Source organism: Taudactylus pleione, unplaced genomic scaffold (assembly GCF_031769625.1).
Source record: "Taudactylus pleione unplaced genomic scaffold, aTauple2 ptg000803l, whole genome shotgun sequence".
Lineage (NCBI taxonomy): Eukaryota > Metazoa > Chordata > Amphibia > Anura > Myobatrachidae > Taudactylus > Taudactylus pleione.
In genome coordinates this window covers 4113768-4138092 of record NW_028285205.1, presented here as the reverse complement: position 1 = coordinate 4138092, position 24325 = coordinate 4113768, and the positions used below count along the sequence as shown (strand labels likewise).

Here is a 24325-nt window from a genome sequence, read left to right as displayed (position 1 = left end):
TTTCAAAGCCTCCACTTATCACAGTTTCTGGCCACACAATTTAAAAGGACAATAATTGAATGCAAAACCAGGAGCGTATTCCACTTATTACTGCTCTTTTAGAACCTGCAGCCAGAATAGTTAACAGGTCGAGGCCTTGAAAAGACGCCACTTAATAGATATACCCTATAATCTCTAAATGCTGTGAGATATTTGGTTAAATCTATCCATTACTTTTTTCTTTTATGAAGTTGTTCTTAAAAGTAAGTACATCAATTTTCTAAAAGCTATTTGCTTTTTAGCATTACGCTAACTCATTTTGCCTCATATATATTATTTTTCACACAAATGGTCTCAAAGTTACTTTTATAGGATAGTCTTAATTGATTACAGTTGATTGGCAGCATGGTTTGTGTTTGAGTTAACGTTACTGCTTCACAGCACTAAGGTCTTGGGTTCCATTCCCACCAAGGTCCTATTTGTGTGGAGTTTGTATGCTCTCCCCATGTTTGCAGTGGCTTTCTACAGGTGCTCTGGTTTCCTCCCACAATCCAAAACTACATTGGTAGCCAATTGGATTTTGAAGGAAAAAAAAAACAACTATGTGTACATGTGGTAGGAAATATAGATTGTAAGCTCCACTAGGGCCAGGACTGTAAAGTGCTGGAGTATATGTGTGCGCTAGATAAAAAACTGATCATTATGGTCATCTGTTTTGAGTGGGTTAGGAAACACTCCACTGCATTTTACTTTTAGCAATGCTGCATTAAAAGGTCAGCGCAAGAGCAGTTTATGTCCACTCTTTATGTATAGGGAAAATTATTTTGGTTTAGGTTTCTTTTTTAACAGCGGTTTATATGGTGCCTACATATTATGCAGCGTCATACACATTATTTCATCATTCAACAAGAAATGCCTGACCCCACACTTTCTCTTCTAGCAGCTGCAATTATTATTCCACTACCTTGTAAGTATCAGGTCTTCCAAAAGCCCCTTATGATAAGATATCGCTGGCTGATCGTCATGCATCCTCCCTGGCATGCTGGATGATCGATATCGATCATCCAGCACACTACCTACTCACCGTCGACTATAGTGACCCTATAGTAACTTGCTCGATATCGAGCAAGTTGACCTGCATGCACGGCCGATGGACGATACCGCTATCGTCCATACGTGGCCGCGCATCGCGGGTAGTCGGTGAGTTTGTAGGGACATAAAAATGAGCGAATTAAACGATAATAATAATCCACATAAATCCCTGTACTAATCGAATTTATAATCTATATTTCCTACCACACACCAGGGTTTATTTTATCAAAATCCAATTAAATTACTAGCAAGTCTATGGAGTTGCGGTAGTTAATTGGAGCACACCAGCACAGAGAGCACACACAAAATGCACACAGATCACTAATCACTGTGCCACCGCCCAATGCTGTGTCTAATTATCCTTATCTTGGGAGTTACTTAGGGTGAGAATAGAGTATTTTTGGCCTGTAGTGTAAAGTACAATTTGCCAGTTCAGCAAGAGACCTTTCCGTGATATATAACACCAGCCTCTAGAATCAGAGAGGGAATGTTCCACCATCTCTGCACACTCTCTTTTTACCCCGATTTACAACCTGAAATGTTTAAATGTATCCAAGGATCCTAACTGCATTCCAGATCCAGTTCTTCTGACCACAGGAGAAACCAGAAAATCCTGCAGTGGCCCTATGCTATAGCTGCTTAATTCCCCTGTGATATCTGAACATCTTTACACAGATACAGACATGTAGAACATTGTGTATCTATGGTATGCAATGGAATATGAATTCTACACATTGGTTTTAGTTCTACTGTGGGTTCACGTGACTGGATATAGTGATGGACTCTGCGTTATGGTTGGATACGCCAGCTGTTGCAGCTGGCTAAAAATGTTCTTGCTAATCCTAAAGAAGAAAAATAATAATAATAATAATAAATACAAAAAAAAAAAAAAAAAATGCAGAACAAAAAGTAAATTCTACCAGAGAAACGTCTTTTTGTTTTTATAACCCTCCTCCACAGCAGCAAACAAACAATCTGTGTATCTGCAATGGCTTCAATGTTATACATAATTTAGTGGCGATTTCAGGAGAGTGTACAAGAGAAAAAAAAACATAGTAGAGGTATTATTAAAGTTAATAAATATATATTATATATACAGACAGACACACACCTTGGCATGCACTTGGTTTCCTTTTTAAGTTCTTGCCTATCAAACTTCCAACTGTTATAAACAACTGAAGAATACTTGAACCCAGAGTGAGACAGGCATATTTCTGTCATTTTCTGACATCACTGGGTAGCCATTTTGAGGGGCTTAGCTAATCCTTACGAGAACATACCTCCCAACATGACCCTCTCCAGGAGGGACACAATGCTCTGGTCCTGGACTTCCCTGGTAATTTATGATTGGTGGAGGCTATAGAGTTGGGGCTGCAGCACAGTCCAAAATTCAAATAGGGGAGTCACACCAACTGCCAGTGAGTCCCAGCCAGTGATGTTTGGCAGCGTGTGAAATGACAGTTGGTGTGGGTCCCCTATTTGAATTTTAAACTGCGCTGCAGCCTCACCTCTTACCAGGGACGTCCAGGACCGGAGCATTGTGTCCCTCCTGGAGAATGCAACCAATCAATTCATTAGGTAGTGAAGCATATTATACAGCAATAGTGCAGGGCTTCAAAATTATATTTAACATTATTATTATATTCATAAAGCACAAATCTGTTTCATAGAACGTAATAGCGAATTCTAGCCAGAAATGTTGCTCATTATAGATTTAGAAACCGCTGGTGTTAGCCTCTGAGTTTTTTCCTGTACAGTATAGAGATATAACAAGTTGTTTTTAAAGATTAGTGTTTTTCAGAAGCCAAAAAGCTGATGCTCTATGAGAAAAAAGCAGCACAACAGCATCAAACATGGCTATAGATTTATCCACACGAGAAACATCTGTACAGATGCTCATGATATGTAATAAAGAGGGGCCACTACTTGAAGGCTCCCCTATTAAGACGTGAAACACTAGACAAATACTGGAAGGGGTGGCAGAGATAAACATCTCCCTATAGCCACAATATATGCAGTTATTCTGGTCTCTGTCCTTAGTGTAATCTGAAAAGGTGAAACATCTGGACAGCCCCGGGACATGGACTTATTGCTGACAGATGAAGTAAAACGAACCACTGATGCACCATTTAAGTTGCACCCATGGTTAGCATAATCTGGGGTTAATGGGTCGGTGCATGAGTAAATAAATCAAGGTATTTTTGAGCAATAAGTATTCAACTGTCAAAGCAGCACTGACTGAGCAGACACGAGTAACACTGAGGAAGAAATGACTGTATTCTGCTAACAATATGGCATGGCACAACGTATAGAACATTTATTATAGTGGCTGACTGCCATTGCGACTAACGCTACACTCTGGATGTTGTAGAAAATTGAATCTACTTCCAGTATTCTACAATATTTTCATTCTTCTGCTGGTGTTTTATAACTTGTAGTGGCTCTAACCCTATAAAATGTATTCTTGCTGCTGGGGTTTACCTAGATGTATGGTGGGGTTAGTAAGAATTGCGAACATCACAATTTAAGGGTTTTGATATGGAGCAACACAAAAATGTAGAACCGCGCTATAATATCGATCTATATATCAAGTAATAAATATTTAACCAATGTAGATATAGTAAAGGTGTATATTCACAATAAACAGTTAAACAAATGTGTTATATAGTGGAAGGGATATATAAATATATACACAATGGATATATAACTATAAGCGGCTTGGTTGAAATAATTAAAAATAACTTAATGGCATCAATAAGAACATATTATAAAAACACAATACTTGATTCCTTGAAAGGAATAATTACCAACATATGTGACATGTGACTAATATCCGATTGGTAGGTCACATATATGAACAATCCTTCAGTGTTCACGTAAATGAAGTCACAGGGGATAAATATATGTAGTTGGATAAAACATATGTCAGTTCTCAATCCGGAATAATGTCCAGCTGCACAGGTATTTACCAGCTTCCAACGGAGCAACACGTCCTGATTTATATCCACCCAATGGTAGTAGCGTGATTCAGCGTGGTTCCAGGAGGAAAGTATAGCTGGATGAAGCAGAGTCGCCGGTCCGGTAAAAGAATCCTGATAAATATCCAGTGATACAGATGATATGGGGGAACAGCTAAACGCGTTTCAATGTGGAATCTCCCACATCTTCCTCAGTAGCAATATTGATATGGAGATTGCACGAAAATCTGACAGTTCATGAAATCACATGATATAACTAAGGACATCGCTTATTGTGTCACATAAAACATTCCAAACATCAGCAATTAGGTCAGAATTTGTCATGTGATGTTATGAATGATGCAATCAGATAATCCTAGGAGGGGGTGAAGGAAGCTTGTATGTGTAGTCTTTGTTTAATAGAACTATTGGTGATGTTAGTGATGATTTACCATTTAATATCCAAAAAGTAACCCGTACCAGAGTCTTCCATGCTGTGCGGAGCGGGCATTAGTTTAACTGCTGTAGCATTGTTGATTGTATACATATAACACTATGATCCCCACATTCCCCAATGATCAGACCGTAAAAAAGATCAGAAATGATGTAAGGACCATGGGGGGCGTGGCCTGGAGTAGCTAGGAGTAGGCAGCACTTTCTCGGTTCTCCCACAGAAATCCTGATAAATATCCTGTATTCGGCTGTTTTCTCTCTGGATTGCCTCCTATCGTGGGGTAATCGCTCCTGCTGCTTTGTGCTTTGCTCTCCGCTGAATATATTCCTCCATTCTCCGCGAAGATCCGTAAAGCCGGACCCTCCTCTATACCCTGACCTGGTGATTCTGTCCCGACTCCCGCGACTACCTAGTGGAGTGGCGATTACCTACTGGATTTATACTAACCTTCGACTGTCTCCTGGGGTGTTGCTGCCGGCTCACGCTGTTGATTTCTCAGTGGTTGCAGCTTGTCAGCTCTGGTGTTTGGGGCGTCTCAGACAAGGTCCGCCTCCATTTTGTTGTTGTGATCCTTCTGGCCACCTTCTGGATATCCTTGTGATGCTGATGCTTCTTGGATGCAGACTGCATGACTGGCCTATCTGTCTTAACACTGGTCATTTCTGCCTGATGCCTCCTATCTCCTGGACTTTATTCTGCTGGCTGGGTATATTTTGTGGAGGAATTACTCACCCATCACCTTAGTGTTTTCCAAATATTCTGATATTTGATATTCAGGACTTATCTTTGATTTATTCTCCAAATATATATATTTTGGATACATCCATGATTGTTTAATTCAAGGATGGACCGTTCTTTGTATCAGATCCTTCGGGCAATTAAAAGATCTACTCAGATTATTCTCAGTAAACTTGACAATTTACAGATGGATACCATGATTCCCTGCTATGCTAGTTGGTCGATTTATGATGAGGCCGAGATGGATGAGCCTAAAGGTGCATACACACTAGACGATATGCTCCCTGAGCGATATCGTCTAGTGTGTCCCCGGCAGGCTGTGCTCAATGTCGTTTATGACATTGAGCACAGCCGCTGAACGATATCATTAACGATATCGTTCAGCGCCGGGCTCTCTCCCCCATTCCCTGACATGCAGCAACCTGACGAGATCATCAGGTTGGCCTGCATGTCAGCCCAATGAACGATGATGACGAACGACCCGCGGGAACGCGCGTCGTCGTTCATCTTTTTGGGCTTAAAAATGGACGATAAAGTGGACGACTGAACGATAACGATATCGTTATCGTTCAGTCGTCCACTTTATCGCCCAGTGTGTACGCATCATTAGTCTTCTGTCCCTGCTGTCCTCATATCTTCTCCGAAAGGTGCTATTTTGGACTTATTTTCTGAAATTGGCTGTGGACTTGCTTGAGTTAGTCAACTACATTGAGTCTGGGAGTGTTGGGCTTACAATGGTGTGCCAAAACACCCATTCTTTATTCCTATTAGACGTTCTGAGGTTCCAAGATTCGTCACTAAAATATTTTATAAGTATTTCTATTTGTTTCCGGGTAGGATGGGACAGGTCCATTTCTCTGTTTTTATTTTGGCAAAAGGGTGAGGCTTGGTCAAACTAATATTATCGTCTATGTAATCCCGTTTGTTATACAGTTGAATGTGTTGTGTTAATCATTTTGTATGGGGAGGCTCCATATTTATTTTTATCCTTTTACAGCGGGATAGCCGAGTTAGGCCTAGCTTAAGGTCATTAGTCTATTGCCCTGGTTATTTCTAGCACTTCATTATCCTTAATTAGGGATGGGGGGGGTGTTAGTTTTCTTAGGTAGTCAGTATAGATTGGGGTAGTGGGGTGTTTTGGGGATCCAAGTGTGCCTGGGTTGGGGTTAGGTGGGGGGTAATTGGGTGATATGGTTTATTATGGTGGATGAGGTTTATTTTTATATTTTAGCAATATTTTATTATGTTGTGCGGTTACTCTCTATGTCCCATTTGTTTATTTTTTAATATACTGGTTCAAGAAGCGGGTGTCAAAGTGGCGCCTTCGGATACCTGTTCTATCCAATTGTTTGGTAGGGATCATAATCATATCCTGTTTGTTCATTTATATTCTCCAACATGCTGTTATACTATATGTCATTGTCGATGCCGCATTTATTTTATTTTTGATTGTATACCACATTTATCATGTATTTTTGTATGTTTATATTCTTTTAAATGCAATAAAAAATACTCAATTTAAAAAAAAGAAATGATGTAAAGACCAGTATGTCAACCATGAAGTTCCTAATTAAATATACATTTCCATACCTCACAGCCCTAAATAATGACAACAGTAAATAAAGACAATGTAACTGAAGACATGGAAATGTAATGTAGTATGGTAGTGAATAGGTAAATTGTTCAATCTGCATGTCAGTGTCCCATGCTGCAAGGGAAAGAGTAATTGTTACAAGGCATGACATACAGTACACATGGTAATAGAAAATGATCATGGCCCACTGCACTGATTGGCCCACTGTTATTTTATCAACACAGATATTTCTATATATTGTCCCAGGTTGTCAATTGATTTTCTTTGTTTTATTATATTAAGTCAGTGTTTTGTTTTACTGCTTCTTTCTTCGATTTCCTGAACGGATCTTTCTTAAATGGTTTAAAAAGAAAAACACACATCCACAAAACACACACACACACACACAAACACACAGAACAGAACAGAAATTGCACCCAGAGTTGTTAGCCAGTGATAATAAGGGCTTCTTACGAAACTCTGGTACCGTGCAACAGTGATCTTTATTCCTCTGTGCTATGTACAATTAGGCAAAAAGAAAAAAAAATCGATTGCACTGTCCCTCTAACTTCAAGTGCTTACATCATTAGCTGTATGGTTTTCTTACACTCTGCTTAGATGTTCCCTAACACATAGAAAACAGAAATGTTTGCCTACTAGTGTAACGAGCACAATGACAGATTGTTGGGATCCATTTATCCCATGTTATTATGCAATTACTTATGGGTGAATTCACCTCAGGGGCATTTTAAGAGAGGAGGGGGCCCATGTGCAGCCTCCATTTGGGCCCCCAACTCTGTCAGTGCAGTAGATTCTGGCTTCATGCCAGAATCTACTGCGCATGCGCAAGTCACTGGGAAAATGGCCGCCGCTACAGAGAAGGACACCGGAATCTGCGGAAAGGCAAGTATAACTAACTATGGGTGCAAGGTGGCGGCGAGGGCCCTCCTGGACCCATGTTCACCGCACACCCTGCGCCCATTATAAATACACCTCCGATTCACCCTATATATTTCTTTACCCAAATTATAATTTTTTTTGGCATCAAATAACAATGATATAATGTGGCAGTGCAATAAGACAGCCGTATAGATTTATATTCTACAGAACAAATTACTAGATCACAGAACAACTCCTGGAAAGGAAGCAATGTGGTTATTAATCACCAGTAGCTGCACAAGGGTATACAACAGAGGTTCCCAAATTCAGCCAGTATGGTTTTAAGGATATCATTGCTTGGGCACAAGTGACTTAGGGATAGATGTACGAAACATCGGAGAGAGACAAAGTGGAAAGAGATAAAGTACCAACCAATCAGCTCCTGTCATTTTTCAAACACAGCCTGTAACATGGCAGTTAGAAGCTGATTGGTTGGTACTTTCTCTCTCCACCCCTTAGTACATCTACCCCTTAAATAGTACCTCAGTCAATTTGATGTAACCATCTAGACTCAAGCATGGATATCCTTAAAACCTGGACTGTATTGGCAAAGTTTGGGAACCTCTGTCATACATTAAGTACACTGAATACTTACAGCTGCTGTGGGAAGTCTCTGTGTGCAGGACACAGGCAAGCGCAGCTTCCAGTCTGTCTCTCCATCCAGCTGATCAGTGCGCAGAAAGCAGGAGCCTAGGAGAAGGGGACACAAGTTAGTCACTTCATCAAAAACTCTTTCCTATTACCTACTGCTGCAACATTTAATGTGGCCAAAATATGCTCAGGAGTGAAAAAAAAAGGGTAGGGAGGGCCCTGCTCGCCAGACCTTACAGTCTAGTGAATTTCCATTCCCCTCAATGATGTCTCCATAGCTGGAAATAGAACCAGTATTTTGGGAAGCAAAATAGAAGAATAGTTTAATTAGCTTTAATCTATATAATTTGTGTTTGTTTCAATGTAGTTATCAGCACTTTAACTTCTCAAAGTACATGTCTTGTGCAATAAACAATAAGGAAATATAAGTTTTAGTTTACATTATAGGGATAAAAGCCCACAAAAAAAATAATATTTGAGAAGGAACAGCAGTGAGTGCGAGTTACCATTTTTTTCTGATGTCCTTAGAAATATCATATCAGCCGGTATTCTCTGATTCTTGAAAATAAAATAAAAATATATAAAACAATTACATTGTATTTAAGGTTTTAGAGGCTCTTTACATAGTTTTAATATATGAACATTAACGGCATAGAAGAAAAAACAAGTACACTACATTTAAGATGCAATATAAGAGAGGGTGTCGCCATTTAGTTCTAAAGCGCACCGGTCATCCACACACACAGTGGGCTGATCATTTATTTAACTGACTGCAACCTATGAATTTACCAAGAACAAGCGATCACTTTGAAGGCTTTCACCACATGGAAAATCACAAGGGCACATTAAGAAGTCATTTAAATTGTCCAAGTTTATCACCAAAGCCTGTTTATTTATCATGTAATTAGCTGTAAGCATGATTCTCTATAAACCCCCAATTTAGGTTATGCATCTTGTAAAAGATAGGTCACAAAATGGCTAATTCTGGTTTGCGTTTAAAAATGAGTGTAAAATATATTATATTTATAAACATATTGGGCCCGATTCAGGGGTGAACGCAGTAGCAATGGCGGACACAAGTGGCTGATGTTTTCAGCCTGCACATGTGTCTAGATGATTACCGCTAGAACAAATTTGCACGCAAGAGCTGGGGGTGTCAGTGGCTGTCTTGGGAAGTAACAGGGGTGTTGCTAGCCAGACGTGGGCATGTCACTGACAGGGACTGTGCCTCGAGACACAGGACGCCATGTTCAGGTGGCGAAATTGCACCTGTCATAGGGCTGGCTGGTACAAGCTTTGATGTTGCGGCCGATGGTGACTCCAAATATGCAACGAGTTTTAAGAGCAAGACTGCCAGTGAGTGTCTCAGTAGGCTCAAAAACGACACACATAAACATACAAAAACATATAGCTAGATACAGATGAGACTGTGCCGATTAATTTGATATGCAACACTTGTATATCTGTGTGCGACTGCATCTGAATCTGTATACAAAGTGCTACGTTGCAAGGGCCACTGTGCTTCAGTCTCACACAGAAATACAAGTGTCTTAAATCAAATTAAACAGTACAATCTCCTGGTGCATCTTAGTCACATGACAATGTGACGAAGACAAATTTTCAGGCAGAAATGATGGCGCAAGCAGTCGCACAGGACATGGCATCTCGCACCCCATAGTGTATTGAGACTAGGGGCTAAATTTACTAAAGTGAGAGTTTTTAGAAGTGGAGATTTTACCCATAGCAACCAATCACCTTCTACTTAACAGTTAACTTGCACCTTCTAGAAGATAATAGCTAAACTCTGATTGGTTGCTATGGGCAACATCTCCACTTCTAAAAACTGTTACTTTAGTAAATTTACCCCTCTGTGTATGTGGACACATCTGTACACACAGATTTACAGTGGTACTGACTTTGTTTTGTATCCATACCAGGCATTTATATTGCCATGTAGCTGGTACCATGTTTATTGAGCACAGGCTCACTCTTCTGTTTTTGCTGTAAACAGGGTTTTTTGGGTTATGGCTTACAAGCCAGCAATTGTTAGGGTGTTGGCAAGGTTAGTGCAGTCAATCTCAACTGCAATTTAATGATGTTTGAAGCATAAATGTTAGTGTGGGACTTGCACAAATTAAATTAGGACCTTTGAAGCTTTGTTACATGCTTAAATATTTTGATCAAAATATGAACTATTGCTGGGTACACATTATACAATATAACAAATGAATCAACGGTCGTCCCACTTTTACTGAATCTCAGAACGCACTATATAGAGCGTACACACTATGCAATCTTCTGAACGACGGCACAATATAGCGTGTCGGATGATTGTTTCCAATTAATTGTTTTTCCTGTACACAATATGCAATCAATGAGTAGATCACTGGCAAACATGAGTAATATATAAATAATGGGCTGTACTTTAGACTGGACCAATATATTGTGTGGTCATGCGATTGTGCGTACACACTACACGATATGCAATACATTGTTCATTGCATCATCCCATCTGACGTGCAGCGCAGCAGATGTGACAATACGTTGAATGACAGCAGTGAACATAATATTGGGCATACACACTATACGATGTGTACGTTATATAGTTCTGATCCGCACTGGAGCGATAAATTGGACGATAGATTGTATAATGTGTACCCAGTTTAATACATCAGACTTTTTTTGCTACATACACACCTATTTGTAGTGTTAAGGACAAGAGCTGATAACAAGTGCCTTTGTGTATTAGAGAAACATACCTTTTCTACAATAATGAGGTCTCCTACTTGTATACTAGAGCTGCGGACTTTTACAGTGCCTGAAATTAAAGAATTGAAGAGATTGAGCACACTGCAATTTCATACTATTATTTGTATTTATACAATGCACAAATATCTGTACAACATGTGTATAAATGCATTTAAATAATTTTTAATTATTATAAAAACAAATGTGACTGGATATTTCCATGGAAAAAAAACAAAACTAAAAAAAAAAAAAAAAGTGGATATTTTCCAGGCATAAATGCTAAATTTCTCTGCCATGTGTACACAGAGATATTGCTGCCACTACACTTGTTGATGGTCGTCCAACATTCGGAAGCTATGTGGTCAGTGACTGAAATGAACAGAGTAGAAAGGTCACTAACTGCCATCTTTATTTTACTGCAGGGAGTCACATTTAGGTCTTAAGAAAGGAGAAGATCTCACGTGAGTACCCGCAGCAGTGGTCACAAATAAAAAATAGGTGAATTTTTGTGGGATACCGTAATGTTCCGCATTAGTAGATGACCACTAGAAAGGACTGTGCCATGAAGGCCTGAAATATATCCTCCACCCACAGCGTACCAAATAAGAGGTTACACCCCTTACAAGAATGCACAGTGAGCTCAGAGCACTACTGAAGAGAGCTGGACGGCTGGTTAGGAGCCATGGCTTTTATATTTAGGTGTAAAATTCTCATTACACAGAACAGACAGCAGCCATGAGAAATAAGTAGCACTATGTGCAGCATCTAAAGCTCATATCCCCAATAATTACCAAGGAAGAACATACGGCTGTATGCTGCGATCACTTGGCAACCGCTCTCATCCATTCTAGGGCTCATATATTTTTTTTTTTTAAATTAAAGCCTTGAATATACTACTCATAGTGACATAATGTCCTATTATTCTATGTTTATATGACACATTAAATAACATAAAAGGAAAAAGAGCAAATATATTCTTACAGGTTATAATATCAAACATTGCATTAATTTCCCATCAATGAATCATCCATGAAAATTTGTGTGACCACTGCCAGTCACCACCCAGTGACATCTCCATCTATACAGGAACTGGACTATACAGGTTTGGTGATTCTGGTCAGGCAGGGGGAGGAAGAATACAGGCTGATAACAAGGTATTTGGATCGGATATTGATTTCACATTGCTCCTAGTGTGTTTCATCACTAGTTTGTTTGTGCTGTGCCTTTATGAGCATTGTCCGTTTTATTTGAATTAAAAGTTGGTCTTTTTACATGTCGCTTTCCAGCCAGTTAGTGGGAGAGACAAATGTCCCATCTGGTGCAAACACAACTCTTCTGAGCCCTCACAAGCGAAGAGCCCTCCGGAGAAAATAAAACCACAAGGTCACTCCAGATTTGCTGCCTCAGACCCTATAACCAGTGTTATTAGTAAACAGAGCATGTAGAGCCACCTGGTTGGTAAGCAGGTCCCTAAAATTGTCTATTAGCTGGTGCTACACAGTAGTGCGAACATAGAGTTCCCGCATATAAATTCAATAGGAGGCTCCATAAAGCTGCATCTATAAATAGCGTACTTACGCCCATAGGCTGATGCATCGCAAGAAGTATAGAGCTCTGCACCAATAGCATATGCGCCAGGTGTATGTCAGTCATACTTATGCACGTACACCCAATCAGGTCAGAAGCACAATATTGTTTCTTGTAAGCAAAACACAGATTTGCCATTAGGAATGGTTGGTAGTAAAAAACCTTCTATATTGCCTCTCTATATTGGTCATTTTGTTTTGCTAAAATTTGAAAATAAAAATAACCATTTAAAAAAAAAAAAACACTTCTTTAATCCAGCAAATATAATATATCACGTACGTACAAAAGTAGCGATGAAAAAAAAAAAAAAAATGTAAATACTCCCAGGAAAAAATAAATATATAATATATGCACAAGTCACAATCAGCTCTCAGAAGCAGATGGCTAGTGCTGGAACCGATCAGCAGCAGTGTGCATTTGCCCCAGTATCGTACCATACAGATGCACTACACATACCACAGTCCCCTTCCCCAGTCACCTGTAGACAGAAGCAGGTAAGCACACTTTTGACAGGATATGTAAAAGCAGCTTTCAGGGCAGCCAGACAGGGTCAGATTAAGGTTTGTCCAGGGCAGCTAACTTTATCAATATAATACATGCTGGCAATGTTATTAAATAATTCATGTTCGCATCCTTGTGGGATAAAATACTGTGGGTAATCTCCTCTACAGGAGTTCAGAGAGTGAATTTAACCCCTATTGTATGAACACTTGGAATTACAGATGAGCATGTAGTTGGCAGATGCACTCTTCAGTATGTATTAAATGTCTGTACGCTGGCCAAAATCTGCATTGCCCGTTCCGGGCTGGCCTCTACTAGTCCAGAATATTATACTTGGCGGTCTATGGTCTCCACTACAGTGGCACACGAGAAATTCATCTATTTAGCTAGAAACGCCAAGTCTAAATTTGGTTGTATTTGGGATAAATGGCTTAACCACGCTTATGCCCGGGCCTCTCCAGAGATGCTTTCTATATCTAATTCCACGCCTGGTCCTGGCTTGTAGTGGCCTCTGTGGGGAGCAACATCATATAATCACTTATGTATATTATATGTTCTTATATATGCATCTTCATGTATGTAATAGGTCTCATATGCTTTTTGGTATTGTGGCATTATACAGATGTGTCCACATACATCTTACCTCCATACACTACAAGTTGCATTTAACAGAACGCGTGAGCGCTATGAAACTTGGTAGCGATGAGCGTCTTTTCGTGTGGCTTTATACCTTCCAATGCGTTTTATTCGCAAAGCGATGTGATACACTGCAGGTCTATCTGCATGCGAAATGCTACGTCACAGTGTAAGCGGCTGTGACACTAACAGAACATTTTGCATGAAGAAACACCCGCAGTTGCACATAGAATACAGGCATATCTTTTTAATCAGCAGAAGCCTATTCACATCGCTTTGCGGATAAGACACATTTGAAGGTAAAAAGTTGAACGAAAAGATGCTCGGCGCTACCGAGTCATGCCACGGTATGGCGCAACTAGGAGGGCTGTTTATTGCGCATGGAAGTAAGATGTATGTGTACACATCTGTATGTTTTTATTGCACAGCATGTGAAATGAAGAGTGACCATTTGTTACGGTATATTTCCATTGAAATGCCACATCAAATTATATACTTTATTATTATAATACTTTACCTAATTTTGTTTTGCTTTGTTATGTTTGTAATTTATTTACTTGCAAAATCAATAAAAACAACTTAATTAAAAAAAAGTGTCATGTGTAGCTACTCTCAGCACCACATTCACATAATGGCACACACAAACCCCAGTTCACATTATGCTACAGTGCCCCTCACGCTGGTGATGTAGCTATGTGTGCCAGAACCTGGGCAACCACCCCAGATGCCCTGTTCTTAATCCAGCTCTGCAGCCAGTCAGGTTATGAAAACTACTAGGAAATGAGGTGTGCAGTGAATATGGTACCTGACTAGTCAGCAACTGTCCAATCAGCAGTGTGTCCTGCTCTATTTCAAACAGCCAACCTGACTCAGCGAAAGCTATGGTCTGCTCCTCCCCTAAAACTTACACCGCATGTGTCAGGCTGAACTGATTTTTTGTCCACTCTACCCAATTCCATGCAAAACCAAACTCGCATTCTTCTTAATGACCCCCCCAATTATTCTAACTACAGGACCAGAGAGTATGTGATGGACACATGTAATATATAATTGATAAAATAAGTTTCTGGTTCTTTATATATAATGCTGTGATTTTTATATGTATTCTAACTATATTGTTTGCATATGGGTCATATGGGTATGACAAAGGGATTGTACATCCTAAAAAAAACACAATAGAACACGATGCATCCATGTCTGTTCAACATTTAGTCATCTGATGTATCAGCATTCTTTACAGGATTCACTGAACCCATATCCAGATAAGCTGCATTTACCACGCAGCAAATGCTGCTGAAACCATGTGCGCCATAAATGCAGGGAAAGCACCAATGTACCAGACCTTACTGTGGTACCCAAGTAGGCGAGGCTTAGGGGTAAATTTACTTAGAATCGTGTTTGGTCGAGATTGTAATCTTGTGTGTGGTTGGCCATTTTTTACAACTCGCAAAATTTACTAAAGGCAAACTCATGTGAGATATCATAAAACTCTCTGCAAAACTTTGCATGTCCGAAATGGTACGGGCAACTTGTTTTTTTGTTTTGCCAAGACCCGGAGAGCGTCCTGGACAAGGGGACAGAAGCTACGCAAGGAGGAAGGAGAGTATTGGATTTTTTTTTTAACAGGTAAAGAGAGGGAATTCTACTGGAGAAGTGGACAGAACATCTGGCAGAAGGTATGTATGTGGAACGCTGGCACCTGTAGTTCCACTGTAAAAAAACAATAGTACTTATCTTTTTCCCACTTAAACTCCTGCACCCACTGGCCAGGGGTGCAGGGAAAAGTCCAGGGTGCTCGGGAGAGTGGGGACCTCTTTATTTGTGAGGTCTCTGCCTCCCCTGAAATTCCTGGCTTGGGCTGACTAGCTTGGGGTGTTAATACTTTAGGTTTGAGTCCGGTGCTGGTTTTAAAAATAGGGGGAACCCCCATGCCATATTTTCCCCTATTTTTAAAACTAGGATCGGCTCTGGGAGCCCAGTGCTGGTTCCTAAAATACACAGTTTTCCCCCGTATTTTTAGCCCCAGGACTGGCTCAGGAGCACAGGGCTGGTTATGCTTTGGGGAGGGGGGGGCTTGTGTCTTCTTTTTTTAAATTTATTTAAATTAACCTATTTATTTTGTACACATACAAGCAGCCTGCACGTACATTACCGATATGTGCAGGCTGCATGTTTAGCCGAGTTTGGCTGTGGTCAGACTCCGGGAACTCGGGGATAAACTCGATCACATACACCATCAAAAAACTAGATTCAGCAAATCACGATTCTTGGTAAATTTGTGAGTTTTAGCAGGAAAAAGTCTACAGAGTTTCAGCGATGCTGTGAGAGTTTAAACTCAGACCAGACATGATTCTTAGTAAATTTCCCCTTAGTGTGGCATATATTAACTGGCAGGGCGTGTCCTCTACAGAAGGCTGTTGGGTTAGAAAGCCTAGGAGAAGTGCGTGATTGGTTGGTGCATGTTAGGAACCTTACAAACACATTACACTCAGCAGAGCTCTCCAAATCCACATGGTAGACTGGAGACCCAGTTATCTCTCTTGGATGTGCCTCACTTTACAACCCTATCCCCTGTAATGACACTTCTTTACAAAAGGCATAGCACAAAGACACCCCTAATACTGAAGGTAGAACTGTGATTTAATCACAGAAGTTTCCGTTCTAAGTAAAACATCAGATAACTATACCATTGTAGGATTTCCCATTTGCCCACAAAAACGGAATGCTTGTGTATAATCAGCAAACCTACAATATGGCATACACAAGAACGTTAGGAGATAGAAAAGAAGACTAAAAATGAGTAGATGCTGTTGCACAAGCAATGCAAATGTTCCACTTAATAGGAGATCACCAATCTCTCCACATGGCCACACTGGAGCAGAGCTTCAGTCGCTGGTTTCTGTGCAGTCAATTACTTGCCTCAGCAAAACTCCACACACTCACTTTGGCTGCAGAGAGCAAAACAGCAGCAGGCGTTAAAGTCAAGGTGCCATAGACTGACCTCTTGTTGTGAGCTTGCTGTAGATCTGAGAGTTGACTTCTTTATCACGTATGAAACATCTAATCTCCTCCACAGCCTCACGGATGATAGTAACAGTCAGAACGAATCCCTGCAGAGTTTAAAATATTGTTTTATTATGTGGCCAAGCATTCCAAAACGGAAAACGGAACACAAGAGTACATGAAATGCCTGCGGAAATAGGTGCCTCACACGCATGCAATGCTTAGTTTAAAAAAAATTAAATAATGGAATTCAGACCTATGGGTCAATCCAATTAGCCACAATGATTTTGTGGGCTCCAAGCAAAATTGTTCTAATTCGGGTTCGGAGCGGGCCACGAGGGGTGCGAGATGTGGTGCCTTCATTTTAACACCGTGGCAACGGCAACTCGCACCCTTCGCAGCTATTTGGATTGAGCTCTTAGAATTCAATTGTCGATAATATGCGGAGTGATGTTTGGCTGCACACATCCCCAAGAATTCCAGTAGCCCAACACCCCTGATGTTCCGGTCAACCTCCATGGCAAAGCTTCCCAACCTCGGTCCTCAAGGCACACTAACAGTCCAGGTTTTAAGGATATGCATGCTTGAACACGAATGATTAAATCAAAATAACTGGGGTACTAATTAAGTCACCTGTGCTCAAGTATGGCTATCCTTAAAACCAGGAGTGTTAGTGTGCCTTGAGGACCGAGGTGGGAAACACTGCTCTATGGGGTGCATGTGAAAATTTGGATTGTTAAGTGTCCGCGGAGTGCAGGCATTCTGGTTGTTCCCATGCCTGTCAAAAAAAATTAGACGGAGATGAAGCACTATATATCTGGAGAAGGACATTTGCCCAATGTATCCGGATTACAAAAATAAAATAAAAAAACAGAACATAACCTACTCACCAAAGGAACCCAAAATGTGTAGAGAGGCCCCAGACGCATTTCAGGCACAAACTGAGAACAGGCCAGCAGCAAGAAATACAGGTTGAAGAAGTATTTGAATTGATTAAAGAGGATCTAAAAAGAAAAAAAAAAAAAAAGGAAGAGGAATATTAGCATAAACACAAACTAAATTGCACACAAAAGAACAAAATTATTTTACCAGTTATTCCAGAAACCGCTCCGGACCACTTAAATGACATTTCATTACCCTCTGAAAAAACATCCCAAATGTGAAGGGCTATAATAAACATTATTAAAAGTTGCCACAGTGTAAAATAATTTGTCCTATCTGCAGAGTCTTATAGCTATAATACATTTTGCATGTACAAAGTCCTGGGGAGAGAATTATATATACCTCTGATAATAACATTCACAATTTAGGCAGATATATAAATCTTTGTTATATCTACAGTCAGGTGCATAAATATTGGGACATTGACAGAATTTTCATATTTTGGCCTCTATTCACCACCACAATGGCTTTGAAATAAAACAAACAAGATGTGCAAAACTGAATGGAAAATGCCCCAAGAACAAGCAGGAACTGAAGACATTTGCAGTAGAGGCCTGGCAGAGCATCACCAGGGATGAAACTCAGCGTCTGGTGATGTCTATGCGTTCCAGACTTCAGGCTGTAATTGCCTGCAAAGGATTTGCAACAAAGTATTAAAAAGTGAAAGTTAGATTTACGATTTTTTAGTTTGTCCCATTACTTTTGGCCCCTTAAAATGTGGGAGGCACATATAGAAACCGTTGTAATTCCTACACCGTTCACCTGATTTGGATGTAATTACCCTCAAATTAAATCTGAAAGTCTGAAATGAAACAAACAAGATGTGCTTTAACTGCAAAGCCATTGTGGTGGTGAATAGAGGCCAAAATATGAAAATTCTGTCAATGTCCCAATATTTATGCACCTGACTGTATATATATTTACACACATACTTTTTATATGCTGTGCTGTAAACACATCTTGACTGTTAAACACCAGGTGAATATATGAATTTTGAAATGCCAAGTTTGTTCCACAGTAGTTTACAGTAACAGCCCACACTCCCGCTGCCATGTCAAAATGTGTTACTATTATGAAAAAAGCACATTCAGAGATATAATGTAGCACTAGGATTAGTACTCTTCCAAAATAGCACTTTTTAGTGGACTCTCTCAATGTATTGGAGGTGCAATAAAAACTCCCTAGAAATTCCCAGAGCACAGGGATAATTAATAATTGATCCCAGTCCCTGCACGTGTCTGCTGTTCATGTGAACCACAGGTTAGAAATGGATCTCTCTTAAACAATTGGGAGCATAAGAGAGGAAACAACTAAAAATGATCAATTGTGCACACAGCTGTCACTCCTTCCTCACCAGCTTGTTAATGAAGTAAACTCTGCCCCCAAGGAAAGGGCACTGGTACTCGCAATGACTGGGAGGATGTTATTTGCATAAGAGAACGCTGATATTTTTAAACAAAACCGCTTTATGTGACCACAAACACAGCAAAGCAAAAGTGTCAGAACACATACTGCTACTTAAGACCTGAAGGTCTAAAGACAACACAATACTGCTGCCACAGATGGCCTTGTTGCCTCTGGCAGTTTAATTATATCACATCAGGAGCATGCTGTGAGGTCACAGTTCAGCTATTAAATGAATACTGTGACCTGTAGTTATAGAACATTTATCACTAGATTATTCAAGGGAGTATTGTAATCTCAGAATTACATTGATATAGTTACAAGTCTTTAGAACTCAGCCAAACATTCCAGTTTTACCTATAGTTGAAAAACATAATTTGATCACCAGTTCCAAGGGGTTATCTGGCACCTGTACAACACGTGTTATGTGACTTCCTGAATTCTCGCTCTGTGGAGATTTAGGCCTGGGGGCTGCATGGCATAATAATTGGTAGAGATATTTGCGCTACGATAAACATATAGCAGTCAGATTCAATAGTGGTTCCTTCCTGGCTTGGAACACAGTGTATAATGAATGATAGAAGTTCATGGAATATAGCCTTACCCCTGGCAGGAATGTGAAGAAGTTGTATTTTTGATTGTTGATAACGTTTCGTGGATACCTCTGCTCTCTTTTCTCAGGGTGTCCAAGCCAGACAGTCCGTGGTCTTAGCTCCCGGTGGCCACAACAGCCCAGACACGCACAGCACCTGATGACACAATGAGAGAGTTGCTAAATAACTTGTTGTACATATATGTACTTGTTGTAGCCCACATTCATAGATCACCTTTGTTCAGTCTAGTGCAAGTTAAGATGGGTAATAAAAATGGTATGCAATTGGCCAAGGTAAAGTAGATACATGAAAACATACTACCCTACCCCACACATCATTAGCATCCTGGAGTACGAATAAATCAATGCCTGCAGATCTGCAGACATTAGTAGTGGCTTTTAGTTTAGAGTTGCAAAGAGTCCGAACATTTCTTATATTTGGACTTATATATTACCTATAAGTCGGACTTCTTTGAAATTCAATTATGAAAAATAATGTTCCAGTGCATGCAAACAATTACAATAGCCCAGTGTAACTCACCTAGAAAGCTGCGCGCTTAGATTCATCATGCAGTTTAACAGAACCATATAGGCAATTTATGGCAGAATGGATTTCTATAGCTAAACACCGATTGCACAGCCTGCCACATGGCTATCTGTTGTGGGATAAAGTCCAGCTTTGTGTAGAGAAACTCCTAACACCACTATGTCAATAAGTATTATGGTAAAATCTGTAATCAAATGAGTGAAGACTCATTTTAAGTGTTATTTCAAGTGACTGTATTGTGCACACGCATACACATCTCCAGAACCCAGAAAGTAAAAGATACTAACAGGTAGATTTACTAACCGGCAGGTTTAAAATCCCAGCAGGAAGTTGAAACCTGACACAAAACTGCCAGGAAACCACACTTAGAATGAAATAGAACATCGTATAACAATCAATGTTTTTACAATTAGAAGAAAAGATACCAGAGATTTGCTAACCGGCAGGTTTAGAACATGCCACAAAACCACAAAATAAATGACCTGCCTCTGACGGGTGAGTTTGCAAGCACTGCACAAATCTCAGACCTAAAATTCTGTAAAAATTATTTAAAAAGATGCATTGGGACCCCCACTATTTCATAGCCAGCCCTGGGTTATTTAGCCTAGGCTGGTAGGGACAAACCAAATTGGGTCCCTCCTATTTGTCACCATTCAGCAATAGGCTGAAACACTAAAAGCTGGTGACAATATAGCATGGAGACATGCAGAGTGGGGTCCCCCACCATAATGTCTACTAGCCCTAGATTGCTCAGCCCAGGGTTGAAATCCCTAGGGAAGTGGGGTCCCACATCTCTAAGGACAACCAGCCTTGGGTTAATTATTCACAATTAATTATCTTCGCACTAACCGCCACCAGGGGTGTAAAGAAGAGCCTTGGGCTTAAAGCCCAGAGCTGATTGTCCTTGGAGAGGGGCAAAGGAATCTGAGATGGGGCAGCGACCTGGAAGTCTCCCACAGAATATGGAAGTGTAGGCAACCTTGCTTCATTCCCAATGTCAAGAATATTAAAATGACAAAAACAACTTGATAGTTTTATGCACATCAAAAGACAAAGCTATACTTGAACCATAATACGTTGTACACACTGACACATTGCTAGTTGCTCTTAAGTTGTTGTTGTATTGGAACACGCAGTGAACAAGCACTTAACAAGTAAAATTTATAGTGTATGAAACAGTTTGGGGTGAAATGCCTTATACGTTTTGTATTCACAGGGGATACAGGTACCCCTGGTTAAGAACCAGTAGTGTAGAGTATGAAATAAAGTACAGGTTGAGTCTCCGATATCCAAAATGCTTGGGACCAGGGGTATTTTGGATAACGGAATATTCCGTATTTTGGATTATTTGCATATCATAATGAAATATCTTGGGAACGGGACCCAAACATACACACAGAATGCATTTATGTGTTATATACACCTTTATATAGACAGCCTGCAGGTAATTTTATACAATTTTTAAATAATTTTGTGGCTCAAACAAAGTGTGTTCAAACATAAAATTCAGCTATGTTTCATATACACCTTATACACACAGCCTGAAGGTAATTTTATACAATATTTGTAATAATTTGTGCCTTACACAAAGTTTGTGTACATTGAACCATGAAAAATCAAAGGTTTCATTATCTCAGTCATGCCAGAAAAATTCTGTATTTCGGAATATTCCATATTTCGGAATATTTGGATATGGGAGACTCAACCTGTATAGCTTTTGTATATGTATGGAAGTAAAAAGAGGATTTAGGCCCTCATTCAGAGCCGTACGCTCTGAGCAGAGCGCACGCTCTGAATGAGGGCCGGCCTCCATGAAAATGGAGCGTCCTTCTGGACGCTTGTATAGCTGTGGGTCACCACCCACAGGCTATACGAGCGTGCATTTTGATGGGCGCGATGGTCGAGACCATCGCGACCATCGAAATTGCGAGCCGGAGCCTGCGGTTGAGGTTTTCAACCGCAAGCTCCGGAGTGATTTTGGCTCTATCAGAGCCAAAATCACTCCCACTGACATCACTAGTGATGTCAGTGGGCTGGCTTTTGACGGGAGGCGTTCCTGTGGGAACGCCCCCGTCAGGGAGGCACGCCCCCGGCACACCTACCAAAGGGGGCGTGCTGTCAATCAACATTGACAGCACGCCCCCTTTGATCAGACACAACGAGCGAAGGACTTTCCTTCGCTCGTCGCGTCTGGCGCATGCGCACGACGGAGCTCCCTCCGTCGTGCGCATGCTCAGTCCAGAACATCGACCCACTTGCGAGCGGACAGCCGCTCGCGAGTGGGTCTGAATCAGGCCCTTAATTTTTTTATATGGCTAGCTGTACTAGAATATTGAAAAATTATAATTATTTCAGGAAGGGAGTGGGAATATATGGAATACATTTTATACTCTGCCTAAAAGAATGTATACCTGTATCAAATTATTATTATGGCTAGTTTACAGGCAGCAATTTAAGCACCAATGGTCTGTGAACACGAAACATCAGGATGCTGATCACCAAAGTGTTTATTTATTGATGTGGACGTAAACAGAAGTATAGCATAGTCATCAAAAAAAAACTATTTGTACTGTAAAACGACTCCTTGTACATTAGGTTTGGTTCTGTAGACATGAATGGATAAAGATGCTCTTCCAAAGCTCTGCATTGCGGCGATTACTTGTCCAACATGGCACTACAGTCCTCATACTCATATCATACTTACCGACATTTCACTCCCTCCTTCCGGGAGGGGGCTGTCTGGCATTCTTGGCAGTGGGCGGGTTGTGGTAAAAAGAGGGCGTGGTCAGATGCCGCAAATTTGGGGGCGTAACATCACGATCGCGTCATCATGGCTCCGCCCCCTCTTCACAATACTGTTATTAAAGGCATTGTGAGGCAGGGGGCGGGGCCGTGATGACGCGATTCAGCGCGAATCACGTCACTAGCCCCTCCGTGGCCGTGCTTTAATTTCAAAAGTGCAGGGGGGCAGGCGGGTCGCTGGAGCCCGGGAGGCTTTCCTGCCATTCCAGGGGGTCAGCGGCGGCACCCGATTTTCGGGAAGCTCCCGGCCGAATTGGGAGGGTAGGCAAGTATGATTTATATATTAAAGAGGTACAAGCTCAAAGCCAAAATAGTTCCTTGAAATAAATTATGTGGATTTAAAGATACTACCGGAGAAAGGCTGATTTTTCTAATATGGAATTATTGATGGTGTAGGTGCGTACCGACCAGCATGGTAATCTAAGGGAGCTTCACTACTTATAAATACAAGTCATTCTGAACAGTGCAAGGCTGTGAGCAACTACATATAAATGTGGGTTGGAGTTTACTTTGTATGTAAACATTCTGGTGGTGTTGCTGCAATGAGAGGGTGGTAACCCAGACAAAATGACGCTACATAGAAATCACCACATAAACTAAACTGGATGCTCAGATAAATCATAAAAGTTGCTAACTACGTAAAAGGCGATTGCTTTGAATGAAAGACATTTCTCTGTATTAAGTTATAAAATGGGAACAAACAACAAAGCACTTCTTTTCAAAGTATTTGAGAAATTAGCTTGCCACCTTTTTCTAATACAAGGGACTAAAATTGGCCAGAACTATTTCAAAATGCTTAAAACTGGACCGCCACCTGGCACATTTGGCCACATTCAATTTGCTGAACACCTCTCCCGATCAGCTCCACTTCTCACCCGTACTGGGCTGCCTTGTTTTGTGCTATATCCGGAATTCAGTGCTTGGCTCTTTACGCCTAAGCAGTGTGATGTGAATAAGACACACAAGCAGACTTTACTGATTAAAATCAGAGGGGGCATGTGTATGTTCTGTGTGCAACTGCAGCGGTATCTGCATTCGAATTGTCACATTACAGTGATACTGCGTTTTAAATGACAAATAGAAACAGGTTAATCATTATTCAAAAAATGTATCATTACTTTGTTTTTTTTAAATACCTCCACTTGGCAGCCCTAAACCAGTCCGCCATATTAGAGTGTTTGAGAAGCAATGTTCTAAAGATACTTATTTGCCTATCTTGCAGGAATGCCCGGCAGACCCA

The 24325-nt window shown here is 40.6% G+C and overlaps 1 protein-coding gene across 1 annotated transcript in view; it reads right to left on the bottom strand.

Moving 5' to 3' along the window:
- Positions 1 to 24325, bottom strand: part of ATP9A (ATPase phospholipid transporting 9A) — a 134427-nt gene that overhangs the window by 76899 nt on the left and 33203 nt on the right. The window contains exons 2-7 of the mRNA XM_088458051.1: positions 19749 to 19893; positions 17689 to 17802; positions 16797 to 16905; positions 11083 to 11141; positions 8830 to 8881; positions 8328 to 8422 (exon numbers count right to left, since the gene is read on the bottom strand). Coding sequence (XP_088314177.1) covers positions 8328 to 8422; positions 8830 to 8881; positions 11083 to 11141; positions 16797 to 16905; positions 17689 to 17802; positions 19749 to 19893 — 574 coding nt within the window. The remainder of the gene's footprint in view (positions 1 to 8327; positions 8423 to 8829; positions 8882 to 11082; positions 11142 to 16796; positions 16906 to 17688; positions 17803 to 19748; positions 19894 to 24325) is intronic.